A 16,326-nucleotide genomic window follows, 5' to 3' on the forward strand; every position below is an offset into this window, starting at 1 on the left:
AAGTAAATTTTTTTTTTTAAAGAAGAACTAACTTACAAGTTGCACCAAACACAATGACTGATATATATATATATATATATCACTTCCAAAGATTTACATAGCCTTTAAACAGTACAGATCAATGCTGTTCAAATGTAAAGCGTTAGCCCAGCTCAAGCGTATTGTGACTACAGCGGTTTGTAGGGGGCCCTTGACTATTATGGTCGATAGGCCCCAACCGTTCTCAGTCCATTCCTGCTCTCGCCTGTTACTTTTACCACTAATTACACTAAAAACAAAAGTGAAGCTATCAGATTCAGGCCAAATGAAAGTAACTCAAATACGCAACTAAAAAAAGACATAAACCACAACACGATGAATGTCTTTCCTGCAATAGTATCTTGTACGTAATGTATAATTCTGCATTTGCCATTTTATAGTTTACATGGGCATAGGAATTGGAATAACGTTACAAATATTTGGATGTACTGTTTTTTTGTTTTTACAAAGTTATTTCCTCCATTCATTTACATAGATGTTTTCAAACTGTGGCTGGTCGCCATTGGAAACAGACAGCGATTTAGCTCCACCCCACTGACAGACATATGAACTGTGTAGCGGTCGTCTGAACTCCCATAATGCACTGCTTTTTGGCAAGAGGAAATCAGCAGAATTCTTAATTTAGCAAAGAAAGTAAGGAATTTACAAAATAATATTTTATTTATATTTTTGTTTGTAAAAAGCAGAGTTTTGCTATAAATAATGAGGGAAATTCACTGAGAAATGTACCGAAATATATAGCGAAACATCAAGGCCATCCCAAAAAGCATACACAAAACGTAGACTGCAAAAGTACTGATAGAACAAACGGAAGCCAATTGAACCATCGTTGTTTCTTCTGGAAAAACCACCAAGGTCAAAATCCTCATAAAGTAAGCAAAATATCTGCTTGGAAAAACTGGTATTTTATCAAATAAATACGGATGACGGCGTCTACAAATCTAAGTGGGGCCACAAGAGACAACTCACAGGACATATGGATAAGACCCCACACACACGACCGTGCCCGTAATCACACTTGGCATCCACTTTGATGCAGTATGAATTACAGAAGCTTCATAAAATGATCACGGTAAGGGTATGTTCACACGCAGTAGCAAAATACATCTGAAATTACGGAGCGGTTTTCACGCGTCGTATTTTGAAAGCGACACGTAAAATAAAGGCTCGTGGAAACAGAACATTATAATTCCCATTGAAAGCAATGGGCAGATGTTTGTAGGCGTATTAGGGGCGTTTTTTCAGGCATAATTAGAGGCGTAAAACGCCCGAATTACGTCTGAAACCACTGCGTGTGAACATACCCTTCAACAGTCAGATTTAGCAGCAATTCGTGATGGGATTTCAGATACAGGATCATATCTCTAGCACAAATGCAAAAACCATGGTCTCCACATTAAAGGACCTTTTGCACAGGGCAATGATTGGGCAAACTAGCGTTCATATGAACGCTCGTTCCCGACCATTGCTCTGTGTAAACAGGTCAATGATTAGCTGGTAAACTGGGAAATGCTAGTTGATCTACTGATCGCCTCTTTTATGCAGCTAAAAATATTATCGTTGTCAGCAGCACATCTTTCTGTGTAAACAGGGAGACGTGCTGCCGACATGATGCAGATGCACGTGGACGAGCGATCGTAGTAACTATCGTGCTTCCCCATACTAAACTATCATTGCTCCGTTTAAAGGGAGCAACGAGCGCCGATCGACATTTGCCATTGCAATGTAGAAAGAAGTGGTCCAAATGGCAAATAACTGACTACAGATATTGTAATAGGTTTGTCTGCAGTCCTATGTTTAAAAAAGGAAAAAAAAAACAACTAAGCAAAGCAAGTAATAATGTGTTATTACAAGCTGAGTCAAATGACAAACTCAGCCCTGCTACACTGTTATCATATAAAATAAACAAATCAACAACTACAGACATATAATTAGAGGTGGATCTTGGACATTTGTCTTCAGTTTCCCTATTAATTCTCTACATGGAGATCGTTCCATACAACAAATAACAAATTCCTAGATCCAGAAATCATTCAGTCCATGTAAATCACATCTCTGGCACCATCAGCGTCCAAGCACATCGGCTAAAAGGCAGCACGCACCTTGGAATTTTTGCTTCCGCTGCGACCTGATTGAGAGGATCCGCTCCGCTGCACACCTGGTTCTGGGGTTGGAGGAGATTTGTCTGACGAATGGTCCGAGCTTTTCTCCACCATGACTTCTCCTTCACTCTGTTGGGGTGTCGGAGAGCGGGAGCGCTTGCGCAGGATGGGGGAGCAGGCAGGCGAGCTTCGGTTCGAGTTACTTGCCGTGCTATGGTAAAATAACAACAGGGTTAAAAACTGTAGAAATGTTTACTTGTCTATCAGATACGCCGAGCCCCAAAGCCTCAGACACACGACCGTAAGGTTTTTACTGTCCGCAAATACGGATCAGACGGCTACGGGTACACATCCGCAGCCGTCCGCAATTGTGGAAGCGCCCATAGACTTCTATGGGTGAGTCCATGCCGTAATTGCAGACAAGAATAGGACATGTACTATATTTTGCGTATCATTTCTACGGCACGGACACAAATCTGTAAATATAAGGCCCCATGCACACGTGCTTTTGCGGCCACAATTCCCCCGAAAATCCACAGGAGAATTAAAGCCTCATTACTTTCTATGGGGTCATGCACACGACCATGGTTTCCACGGTCCGTGCATGGCCCAGGAGCCTGGACCGCAGAAAGAACGGACATATCTTATTACCGCCGTGTTCTGCGGGCGGCTCGCGGGTGAAACTCCGCGGCCGGCCGACCCGAAAATCACGGCCGTGCACATGGCTACAGTCGTGTGCATGAAGCCTTCGTTGAGAAAGATGTCCGTGGCCAATAGAAATGAATGAGCCCATGGTCGTGTGCATGGGGCCTTAGAGGGGTTCTCCAGTTTTATGTGAATAAAGCCTCATCATAGTTTAATGAAAAGTTCTGCACCTTTCCATATACTTTGTGTTTCAATTTACCATTGTGTCCTGTTTGCACCGCAGAGGGATTGCTGCAATTGTATCTAGTGTAGACAATCCTCTGAGCAAAGTGTGCTACAATGACAGTTTGCTACAATGTATCAGTTAGAGGTTAGATTGGTCTTCCTGGAGTCTAGTCTTTATAGCTCTTAATGGATCGCCTAGATTGGATACAATTGCAGCAAACCCTCAGCTCTCAGGGGTTTTGCCGCCTCTGGATGTAAACGAGATTGCATTCATTCACTTTTCACCGGCTCTGGATATAAACGATATTGCATTCATTCACTCACAGAAAAATCTTGAAAATAGCGAGGAATTCAAATGGAAAGTATATTAGAAAGCTGCAGAACTTTTCATTCATTATCTACATAAAACTGAAAAAATAAACTCTTTTCAAGGCTACATGAAATAAACAGCAGAAACTACTCAGAGCTACACAGTGTTAAAAAATAATAATAGGTTAAGGCACAAATAAAAGCAATAGGAAAAATGTATCTAATAGAAATAGCTGTGCAAATAAAGTAACAGAGAATGGAAAGCAGAAGCAGATACATTGAATCATAGCTGCTGCTGAATCCCGAGTACTCCGCAGATCACAGGGTCAGACAAGTGATTTTATCAATGGTGCAGGAACAGAGATGTTGCAATGATGCAGGATCTAAAGGCGAGCAAGCAGCGGGGGAATTGTACAGACAAGCTTCATGAGCAAAGATGAAAAAGTCACACAGCAGCAAACAAAGAGCCGTAAGCAAGGAAAGCGTACACAGATCCCTGCAAGTCACCGGGCCATGGGTTTAGGACAAGGCCTAGAAATAACATGCAAGATAAAAGGAGAGACATCATGGGGAGCGGGTGCCAGCACGGAGACACAAATTCCTTGATTGTGGGCTAATGGGGAGAGAAAATGAGACAGGTCATGAAAAAGGATGTGCATATATATATATATATATATATAAAAGTCCAAATACAATGTCAGCCGCACAGCCTTATAAATCGTAGGTGGAAATCCGACCTGCCCAGGTCACACAGTGTGTATATGGACCAATAAACCACCTATTTCTACTTTGCTTATACCTTGGAGTGCTGCCTGATTTTTGGATTCTATATATATATATATACACACATATGTAGAGTAGTGGTCTACGACTTGTGGCGCTTCAGCTGTAGGGTAACTCCCAGCCATAGTGACTGACGGAGCACCCACGCCACTTTGGAATTGTAAATAATGACCCTTAGCCCTTCTACAAGCATCTTGTACTTTTTCCACATCAGAGTAATAGTGAAACTAGTTTTTTACCACCAGTATTTGTCACCTCCACGCTTGGTCAACACATGTTATCAGCAAGAGGAACAATCTACAGGCCAAGCCACCATTCTTGCCCATGAGATCTGGTGCTAACTAATCAGAAGCTCCAAACTATAGAGCAATGGGGGGAGGGGGAGAACGACAAAGACTTGGAAACTTTTTCTGGTCTGATACAATGTGATTGGAATTGGCCGGAGAACTGCGGTGATGAATGAGAACATACAGATTCTGTTTTTATTGGCTATTATTTTGGCAAATGTGTCCTACTTCCCATGCTGTAAACTTTCAGTCCTTGCTGCGCTCCCATGTATCCTGATGGGACTCCTTGGAGACCGGCACGGGTCAATTTTACTATACGTTTCCTCCTTTCATTTATCAGTAATTACTTTACTGCCCTTATACAATTTACCCCAAGATATGTTGGATATTCCTTACTAAATAACCTGCTGCCTCCTATGATGTGGACTTTGAATGATATATTTAGTCCTTAGTTGGAATATGAAAAGTGCGCGGCCATATTGCGAGTCTGCATCACATGATCTACAATTCCCCACTGTGCGCATAGTAATTAATAAATAACAATTAACAGTAACTGTTGACATCTAGACTTTGCTTGCTCTTGGCTAGCATAATACACACTTTGCTACTGTCCATACTATTTTAGTCTTCTGTCCTGTAACCTACCTTCTGGGGTGAGTTCAAACCCAATCCCCCAGGAGATATTTTAATAACAGAGAAGGACATAAGGCCCCGGCTGCTCCATCCACCTGCTCGTACCCCAGGGAGTGTACAACTTACCCAGCGTACAATCATCAGCCGACACAACTTCACAATCACACTGGCAAACTAGACACAAAAAGATAAGGCAACACCCTGCAACTGTGCGCGGCCTGATGTATAGAAAGAGGCAAACGCAGCCAAGTCCCAGCTGATGACAGAAGATATTTGCACACCTGCAGTACATGGCACATGTGCCGGGCACCTTGTAGACTTCCACACACACTGCAGTGATACCCGGGATGACGCATTGGTAATTTAAGCATCTCTCAGGGTGGGAGCAGCCGCAGCCTTTTGTCAGAGCACCATTCCTAGCACAGCATGAAGAGGGGACAGCAGTAAGTCCGCAACAAAATGTGTCACGATGCAGAGATGGTCCCACAGCATGCACGGAGCATTGCTCAATACACCCCCCCCCCATCATGGGGGGGGGGGCATAGATCCATACTGTGCATAGACATCACTGCAAGGTCACAGACACAAACAAACTGTGAGCAACGTAAAACACACAGAAGCCTTAGCAGCACTAACCTGGCAGCCATGAGAGGATGAGCCAGCATCATTGCTTGATCCATTCATTCATGCAGAAAAAACAGCAGGGGGCAGGGAAGACAGCGAGCAGGCAGGAGGGCTACTCACCTCCAAATCCATCTCCGTGCCCCCGCCACTTATACAAAAGGGGTCTAATCAGGCTGCTCTGATAAGGTTAGGGAAGCCTTTTATTTCAGCTGTTTTTCTGTCACCCTCCTGCAGCTGAGTCTGAACGATGGGAGGGAACAATCATTCATGGACCACCCCTCCTCCCTGACTCACAGCGGCTCCTGTGCTGCGTTCTCGCCTGTCATTTCTGTCACTCTTCCCCTTTAGATTTCCTATTTTTGTTATTCACCAGGAAGATCTAGCCCTGTGCCCGCTCTTTGGATGCACTGCCACCATCCTGCCGTCATCCTTAATGATGCCAGGCTGTCACATGACCCTCACACCTGTGCATCTAACTGCACCAACATAATGCCCAGCCTGAGTAGGAGTGACTGTCAATGCAGTATTCACCACCACCTAATCATCTGGCTGGGCCTCTTACACAGGGGACACAACAACCGGCTAATTCCAAAATAATTACGGCAAAATGTCAGGCAACAAAATAAAAAAGCAGAAAACATTTTCCCTTGTACCAGTAATCACCATAAGAGTTTCTGACTATGTAGTTGATTCATTCACTTTTCATGGTGTTCATGACAGGGTCAGTGATGGATACAGATTTGCTGCTGTCATAGAATCAGAGACACCAGATTATCCTCCAGCAGCAGGAATCCCACATCTGACTCATATTATTACTATTGTTACTATTATTGCAGAACTTTTTGTGCTATAATTATACCCAAGACATCAAGAAAAGCTTGTGTGTCAAATTTCCAAACCGAACGGCTAGAGAATCAATAAATTATTATGCAATAAGTCAAGAAATCATTGTACTGATCTCCGGAAATAAATACTCACTAGGGTATCAAATAATAGGGCACTGTGCCTAACCTGACGATGGCACGCAGGCACTCGGGGGACAGGGCCATGGCACGCCGACACTCGGGGGACAGGGCCATGGCACGCCGACACTTGGGGGACAGGGCCATGGCACGCCGACACTTGGGGGGACAGGGCCATGGCACGCCGACACTTGGGGGGACAGGGCCATGGCACGCCGACACTTGGGGGGACAGGGCCATGGCACGCCGACACTTGGGGGGACAGGGCAATGGCACGCCGACACTTGGGGGACAGGGCAATGGCACGCCGACACTTGGTGGACAGGGCAATGGCACGCCGACACTTGGGGGACAGGGCAATGGCACGCCGACACTTGGGGGACAGGGCAATGGCACGCCGACACTTGGGGGACAGGGCAATGGCACGCCGACACTTGGGGGACAGGGCAATGGCACGCCGACACTTGGGGGACAGGGCAATGGCACGCCGACACTTGGGGGACAGGGCAATGGCACGCCGACACTTGGGGGACAGGGCAATGGCACGCCGACACTTGGGGGACAGGGCAATGGCACGCCGACACTTGGGGGACAGGGCAATGGCACGCCGACACTTGGGGGACAGGGCAATGGCACGCCGACACTTGGTGGACAGGGCAATGGCACGCTGACACTTGGGGGACAGGACAATGATACGCTGTCCCCTCATAACTACAAATTTCCGGTAAATAGTTTTTTTTTTTAGTTTTTAACACTGTTTGCATGTACACACCATTCTCTATGCCGTCAAGGCTTATCAGCACCAAACTGAAGATTTTTACTCTTATGTTTTTTAAAAAGATCACAAGGAACTCCCTTCCCCTTGGATTTCACTCAAATAAATCAAACATCTCAAATGCAAACGCAAGCTCATCATGCCACTTTTTATCATGCCATGCTTATGGATCATATTCCTGCCCTGTGGATGTGAGGAGTCCACACTGACAGACAAGAATGACCGTCATTGTCACAATGAATTTATGACAAGTCAACTCCCAGATTAATGTGATCATATGTACTACAGAGCCATCATCTAGGATTTCAGCAGGTTAACAGCACAATGACCATCTGTCCCGTACGAGGTCGGCCCTATATTACTCCAGACGCTTATAAAGCATCTCTTGATGGCAGCTTTCCACCCAGATTCTGCATTCCAGCACCACAGATGGACCACACATGGTCCACAGACTCCTCACCACAACTGCTACCCTTCAATAAACTCCAAAATAAATCACCTGGAGCAATGAAATGTGGGAAATCATATTATATAATAAGACCAACTCTGCCCATGCCGTGCCTTCTGGATCTTAAGCTTGGGCACCAATTGTATATAAAATTTATTTATATTGTTGTTACTTAGGAAAAAAGGTTTGTGAATAAAACTAAAGCTTCGTTCACCTCTGTGTTGTGTCTTCCATTTAGCATATCCATCCAAATTGCAAAAACACGTACAAAATAACGAATGCCCGACTAAAAAGCAATGGAGGTAAAACTTTTTTTTACGGATCGGTTTGCAGGATACGTTAAAAATAAATAAAAATACAGACCTTCCCTCTGTTTGGCATCAGTTATGCTCAGTTAACGGCTCCATTTTTTTATTTTATTTTTTTGTGCAATTTCATTCTGCGCATGTGAATAAAAATGAATCTGTTAGGCTTCAATCACACGGGCGCTGTTGGAGCTTTCCGTCAGGGCAACCCATGAATGAAACCCGACAAACAAACGGAAACCATAGGTTTCCGTTTGCATCACTATTGATTTCAATGTTGACGGATCTGGTGCAAATGGTTTCCGTTTGTCACCGTTGTTTAAGGGTTTTGTCGTTTTCACGGAATGAATAGCGCAGTCGACTACGATATTGATTCCGTCAAAACCCTTGTACAACAGAGACAAACGGAAACCATTTGCACCAGATCCGCCACCATTGAAATCAACGGTGATTCAAATGGAAACCTATGGTTTGCGTTTGTTCCAGTCAGGGTTCCGTTCATGGGTTCCCTGACGGAAAGCTCCATTGGAACCCATGAACGGAGCCCCGACGCAGATGTGAACGAAGCCACATATACGTCAGATCCGTTTGTATCCATCATCTATTGACTTCAATGTTATAAACACACAAAGCTCCTTCATTTTGGACATAAAAAAAACTATCTTCTGAACAGCAAATCTGACTAGTAGATAGATATGGGCTGATCTACATTCAGGGGTCTGGGAGAGGGGAGTAAAAGTGAATTGTTCACAAATACCGTTTTGACCGCTGCAGTAATTTAATCCCATTTACACAACGTGGCAGAGAACAGCTCTGTTTTTACAGCATGCTGTGCTTTTTTACCCATTGGGGCAGACATACAGTAAGTACTATATGAGCAACTGCACTGGTGTCCAGTAGGAAGGTAAGGGGGGCCCGCTGCCTGAAAGCAGCTAGCAGCTTCTGACCGTCTACTCAATTGCATGTAAGGCTAAGTTCACACTAGTGTTCTTATACGTTTACCTCTTTTCCGTCAGAGGAAGAGATGATCGAAAGATTAAACGGAAAGCAACGGTTACATTAGAATTACCATTGATTTCAATGGTAATTCTTTTGTTTCAGTTGCTTTCCATTTGTCTCCGTTCGCTAGGTTTCCGTTTTTTTGACGGAGCAAAAGTGAAGTCTGCAGAACTTTTGTTTTCGTGATAAAAAACGGAAACAAACAGAAAGCAACAGAAACAAAAGAATTACCATTGAAATCAATGGTAATTGTAACAGAACCGCTGCTTTCCGTTTAATCTTTCGATCCCCTCTTCCTCTGCTGGAATAGCGCTAATCGTATACTAACGCTAGTGTGAAAGAAGCCTAAGGGACTGAGCTTATAAATCTTACGTCTCGCAATTACTAGTGGACTGTTTGGGCTCGTCCACGCGTAGCAGAATTGCTGCGTATTTTCCATCCGAAATTGCGGACGGAAAATAAACAGAATACAGTAGCAGCAAAGCTGGAGAGATTTAACATTTAACAAATCTCATCCACACGCTGCGTAACATTTCCGACCAGAAATTGACGTGCGGTGCATATTTTTCGCTCCAACTATGAGTGCTGCCGCATCCCCCTACCAGAAGTTTAAAAGTAACGCCAAGAGGCGGCCGTGGTCGTAGCTGCAATATTATGCACAGTAAATAATGCAACGACCGATCGCAGTACATCAGAATGTGTTTTCTTGTATTATTGGCACTAACATTAACCTATTTGGGGGGGGGGGGCACATAAAATGTGTACATGCCGTATCATTCAGCTGCGATTTCATGGTCTGTGATAATCGCATGTGTAATAACGCGATGGGATCAGGGCCCTAATGATAAAACGTCTGAAAACCAGGGAAGGAGCACACACCGCATTAAGCCTGAATGGTGGACCAGTATGGGCAACATGGGTAGAATAAGTTTTTTAGGCAGATTTTTACGTGTTGTTTTTTATTTGGTTTTATTAAACGAAGCAGTCAGTAAATTATACATTTGGTGTGTGTTTGGACCTGGTTAACGGATTAAAGCTGTATGGCGTATACTATTTTTTTCCATCCAGAATACTGTGGCAGGCTGCGCCTTTCCATGCCAGCAAAATAAGATATCCAAACATAAACCTGTGGATGGTATAGAAAGGACACTCTTTTGCCATGCATTTGTGGTCTAGACACCTATGGGAGCATAAGTTACATTGTAATGAAAATAGTTAATTTTGTTTCTCTGTATCCATGCGAAGACTTGCCAAAACAAAAGTTTAAAGTACAAACTGCTTAAACTTCTGTGCCAACAAGACAGAAAGAAGACGTACGTCCCACAACTAGCAACGATACAATACAACCATAAGATTGTGGACCCATCATCGTGCTGCCAAATCCAAACCAGTCCCTACAGATCCAGCAGAGATAAGACTCATACACAGAACACATTTATCCTCTTGTTTTCACATGTTCATACATAAAATAATGCAACGTTTCAGAGTAGGAAGAAATGAAACAGAAAGGAACAAATAAAGAGAATCTAAACCCTACGTGAACGCTTGGTAGAAGTCCAGAATGAACGGTGGAAGGGACAAGACCAACATACAGCGTATAATGCCACACTATGTATTTCTGACCACAGGAAGATGACAGAAATATACTATGGAGGTCATTACTGCACAGTATAATCTCCATGCAAACCAAGCAGGACGTTCAGGAATAAATTATACCGGTAGTTTTATATACGCTTTATATACCCGAGGCAATAAAAATTGAAATATTACAGGATAAGCAAACTACAGAACATAATATAGATGAAGCAGAGCGGAGTTTGTCATGGTGACAGCATAATGTGGTTTTACAAAGGACTGCAGGTCAGCCTGCTGCATTATCTTAACTCAGATCCACATACTACTTAAAAGGACACCTTGAGCTCTGCTACATCTGTGTCCATTGATGTCCACAAGGCTGTGCACAAGTTCCAAATCCTTTATATCTATGATGTGACTTTGCTGCAATGAATCTGCACAATATGATTGTCAGCATAAGAGACTGATGACGTCCGCAGGATCACACTGTACTTGGAGAGGATAGCCGGAGGGGGCAGGACTCTTCAGCCGGTCCAGGATGATGTAACGAGGGCCAACCAAGACAACTTGCCCCATGTGCCAATTCCGGTTACTGTTAAATACGGTTGTGTTAATAGCCTGGGGGATACTATGGACATAATCTCTAACACAAACTAATGCTTTAATCCCTCAACTAATTTGTTGGAGGAAGTTAAAGCTTCGCTTTAAAGGGGGCAACAAATACAAAGTCCTATCCGCTAGTTACATTGGTATTACAGAACAATAATTTGTGTTGGAAACCTTGATCATGGAGGAAAATAATAGAATCTGGTGTTTTGGGGGTACGGTCAGTTTTTAGTAGCAATGGCCAGGCAGCGTTAACACGTAAAAGCCGGTAAAATAGGGGGCTGAGAGGAGATATTAATCCTGGAGGTCTGAGGGAGGGCTGGAAAGGAAGCAGGATAAATGTTAAGAGGATTATAGGCTCCGTCTACAGATGGCATCCGACAGTCTGCCTGCTCTCTCACTTCTCGCCATACATTTTACATGGCACATCAGTGCCATAGTCTGAATCTATAGGAGGTCCACAACCTATAAACTTCCAAAGTTATTTAATGTGTGTGACGAAGGAGGAAACGTCAGAGTAAAAAAATACTTACCTAACTCTGAAAGTGGGCTAGCTTCACACTAACCTCAAGGTCAAAATACACAACGACAGGACTACTGGCTATAAAATACTAATGAAAAACTTAGCAGAGGACCAAATCATCCGATGTCCCTTTTTAGCGTGCTGTATTAATGGAGGTCACTTTTTATTAAATGGTGATAACAGACATTGAGAGCGACAAGACACGTGAAAAATGCAGGTCGGGGAAATGGTTCACAGAAAAAGCGGATGGACTTTAATCCTTTGAGAGCCGCATGGTAAACATAGGGTTAACTCATCATGCAATTTAGCAGAATAGTAAAGGAAACTACAGATGAGAGGAGAGGGGGATCATATAGAGAAGATTTTAGTTTTGGGAGTGTGAGTGGTAGTTGTGAGCTCCTGTACCTGATGTGTGATAGAAGGGGACCTGCAGGGTTAGGCTGGGTTCACACAAAACAGTCTTGGTGCAGTTTTTGCTTACACTTTGTTTTGTTGAGACCTATAAACGATTAAATTCCATTTCTGCAATTTTTTGCTTCCAATTACAGTTGTAAACTAAGACATTCGTGCAAAACCTGCAGTTTGTGAACCCAACCTCATTGAAATGATTGCATCTAATGCCACTAGACATCTCCAGCTATATATGACTGGCACAGCAATGCACTGCATCATACGTAGGGCACAAGCACAGGACTACACAGGAGTTTACCAGATCTAGAATGCTGCCCTAGATCTAGAAACCGATCTGTTAGCTTTACAAACGATGCTAAACTACTGCCTATAACCAGGCTCCTAGGTAGTGATGAGAAGCTCTGAGCATCAACCCATCGGAACTAGGACTGGTCTAGCACTAGGAGGGGATGGAGACTGAGCATGAAAAACCTGCAAGCCATCCTGCGTTCCTCCCAGGAGCCGGACACAGTGCGTCTCTTCAGTCCATGGAGAAGCTTCTGACAGCTGCAGTCGGGCAGCGGACGCTCACAGTAAGTGCTGCAGAAAACGAGTAACCACAAGCCAACTTCCCTGAGCCCATAGCCAAACCAGGGGAACACTATGCCGGAATGGGGTAGGGTGATAAGGTGCTAGGTGCTAGAGGTGGAAGGGGGGGGGGGGATCGGGGTCTTCGCTTACCAGACAAGCCTGAACCCTTTCATTAGTGCAGAGTGGGTATATCCTTGGGCACATTGCAGCCTGCCCACTCAGTGCTGTCTGTGTTCCAGGACATATTGGAGAAGATGAGAGGCCTGTTAGGTGTATATGTCCCCTCTTGTCCTCTCCCACCAGCGCTGGAGAACACAGCTTTGCTGCTGACAGTCCCGCCTGAGCATGTGCAGAATAGAGAGAGATGTGGGAAGTAGAAGCACAATTGGCATTCCTACCAGACACACGGATTCTGAGTGGGAGGGGGTCTTCAAAGTAGGGGACAAGACTGAGAAAAGTTCCATATGCACATTGTAAAGATACAGCAGAGCTGGCTGCCCCCTCCTGACGTACCCCCTTTGCAGCTTCCTCTATGGTGCTCCCCCCTCCCCTCCCTGGACCATTCGCCTGCGCAGTAATTACTGGGACCGGGACACATGTTCAGCGAGAGATCTCGAAAATAACATCCTGCTCCCTATAGTTACCGCACTTCTCTCTTACAACGTCTGATTATTCAGCCACACACAAACTGAACTGCTGCTTTTTATATCTTTCCTGTTTTCACATCGGCAAAAAAGAAAAGAAGAGATTTTTTGTGTGGCACTTTATGTGCAGGCCCAGGGACGATGCATCCAGATCACTGTCACAAGGACAACATCAACATGTCACACCCATCAGGGCCAGATGTGGCGCTAGAGAGCGGTGTGTGGTTCGCTAGGATGAAATGTTGCATATGGGTGAATAAAAGATCCATACACTTTTTTTTTACATCGTGCTTTGGGATGTTTCTTCATCTTTGAATATTTTTGCTACTGGAGGACATGTATTCTTTGTCGTGTTCCTCAGACCATTCCTGAACAATCTTTGCAGTGTGGCAGGGGCATTATTCTGATGAGAGAGGGCACTGCCATTAGGGAATACCGCTGCCACGAAGGGTGTACTTGTCTGAAGTAATATTTAGGTAGGTCATAAGTGTCACATCTACATAAATGCCAAGTCCCAAGGTTTCCCAGCAGAACATTGCCCACAGCATGACCCTGCATCTGCCGGTTTGTCTTCTTCCCATAATTCATCCTGGTGCCATCTCTTTCCCAGGTAAGCCACGCACATGCACCCGGTCGCCCACATGATGTAACACGCGATTCATCAGAACAAGTCGCCTTCTTCCACTGCTCCACGCACCAGTTTTATTGCCCATTGTAGATGCTTTCAGCCAGGGGCGTAACTAGGAAAGACTGGGCCCCATAGCAAACTTTTGACTGGGGCCCCCCATCCCCTGGGTGTCACACAACCCCCCCCCTTGTAGATAGCACCTCCCTATAGATTCCACCACACAGCGCCCCCCCCTATAGATAGAGCCATACACAGCCCCCTGTAGATAACGCCTTACAGCCCCCCTGTAGATAACGTCTTACAGCCCCAAATCCCCTCTGTAGATAACGCCATACAGACCCCCCCTGTAGAGAACGCCATACAGACCCCCCCTGTAGAGAACGCCATACAGACCCCCCCTGTAGAGAACGCCATACAGACCCCCCCTGTAGAGAACGCCATACAGACCCCCTCCTGTAGAGAACGCCATACAGACCCCCTCCTGTAGAGAACGCCATACAGACCCCCCCTGTAGAGAACGCCATACAGACCCCCCCCTGTAGAGAACGCCATACAGACCCCCCCCTGTAGAGAACGCCATACAGACCCCCCCCCTGTAGATAACGCCTTACAGACCCCCCTCCCCCAAAAAAAAAACGGCCTATAGTTTGATAGTTTGTCCTACAAAAGAGATGTATCCCCTATCCACAGGATAGGGGATACACGTGTAATCGTTGGCAGCAATAAGGAGAACGGGGGCCCGAAATTCCCTCGAAGTTCTCCATGACTAACCTCTGACTTCCGGCGTCTGCGCAGTTCAATAGAAATTAAAGGAGCGCTGATCACGCATGCGCACAAGCGCGACCGGGGCGCAAGTCATTTTTATGGAGCTGCAGACAGACCCCGGAAGTCCGAGGTTTGTCATGGAGAACTTCGGGGGACTTTCGGTCCCCCGTTCTCCTTATCGCTGGGCGTCCCAGTGATCACACATGTATCCCCTATCCTGTGAATAGGGGATGCATGTCTTTTGTAGGAACAACCCCTTCAGTTGCGTCGTGCTGTAGCAGCCATAGCGGCGGCTAGCGGAGCCTCCGGCCATGGATACTTCGGGCCCCCGTAGCAGCCGCTATGGCTGCTATAGCGGTAGTTACGCCACTGCTTTCAGCGGTGTACAGGGGTCAACATGCTGCGCTATTGTTTCCGGTAAAACCACAGACACCCCGATGGAAAGCTGATAGAACCCATTAAAGTCAATGGGCTCTATCGGCCGCCGGTGATGTCAGTGTTGCAATGGAACCGTTTCGTCCGCCATTCCCTTGTTCTGCTCCTCTGACGGAGATGAACAAGGGAATGCCCTGACAGATGTGAACAGGGCCTTAGAGTAAAATGCTAGGAGAAAAAGGTGTGTATTATGCAGAATCATGCTTTTTTGCAGATACCGCACGTTTTTATCAGATAATGGATGCTTAAACAAGTTTTCCTACATCTCAGGAGCAAAAATAAATGGAAGGCTTTTGTTCAAAAGAAGGCACTATACCTCCAATGAGGAGACTTGGGAGTTAAAATTTGATCTGGACTTCCGGTTCCGACGCTGGAGATGCAGGACGCGAGTGACTGAGCTCCCGCTCCCGTCCAGCCGGTTTGCTCGCAATAGTCGCTTCGGCGACGACAATTAGCGGTGAAGCCACCAGCCCTGCACACGGAAGCATACCCGGTGGTGCCTGTATGGACAGGTACCTCCTCAGAAGCACGCAGAAGCCAGCCATGGAAGATTCAGCCACGGCCATGGAAAAGGGAGGTAAGATGGCGGCGCTTCCCGCCACTGCGCCCCTGCTATACACACAGGAAGATGAGCTGCAGCACCCTCAGTCCCAGCTTTCAAGCCCGGCAGAACACATAATGTCCTCTCATCCTGCAGCCATTGATTATGTAGCCCTGGCCCGTGAAGTAGCCAAACAGATAGCGCCAGACCTGCAAAAGGCGCTGGAAAAAACGGTGCAAGATTCCCTAAACCACGTGCATGCGGAGCTGGCACAAGTCACTACCAGAGCTGATGAATTGGAACAATGTATGACGCTGCTGGAGGATGAAAATGAACGTCTGCAATCCAAACTTAAAGGGGTGCTGTCTGTTACTACGCAGTTGGGGGACAAGGTGGAGGATCTGGAAAACCGCTCCAGGAGGAGCAACCTACGACTGGTGGGTCTGAAAGAAGCGGTGATCCCTTCTGATTTACAGCGATTATGTGAGAGGA

At 45.6% G+C, this 16,326-nt stretch overlaps 1 protein-coding gene across 9 annotated transcripts in view; it reads right to left on the reverse strand.

Annotated features, from left to right (window-relative positions):
- GRAMD1B (GRAM domain containing 1B) overlaps window positions 1–16,326 on the reverse strand; it is a 207,864-nt gene that overhangs the window by 81,247 nt on the left and 110,291 nt on the right. For 6 of the 9 annotated variants that reach the window (XM_075839276.1, XM_075839275.1, XM_075839271.1 and 3 more), the window contains one exon: window positions 2,142–2,352. In XM_075839276.1, coding sequence (XP_075695391.1) covers window positions 2,142–2,352 — 211 coding nt within the window. Of the gene's footprint in view, window positions 1–2,141; window positions 2,353–5,659; window positions 6,037–12,971; window positions 13,125–16,326 lie in introns of those variants that run through there. The other 3 variants (XM_075839278.1, XM_075839280.1, XM_075839277.1) reach the window with 3 other exon arrangements.

This window comes from Rhinoderma darwinii, chromosome 10, assembly GCF_050947455.1.
Source record: "Rhinoderma darwinii isolate aRhiDar2 chromosome 10, aRhiDar2.hap1, whole genome shotgun sequence".
NCBI lineage: Eukaryota > Metazoa > Chordata > Amphibia > Anura > Rhinodermatidae > Rhinoderma > Rhinoderma darwinii.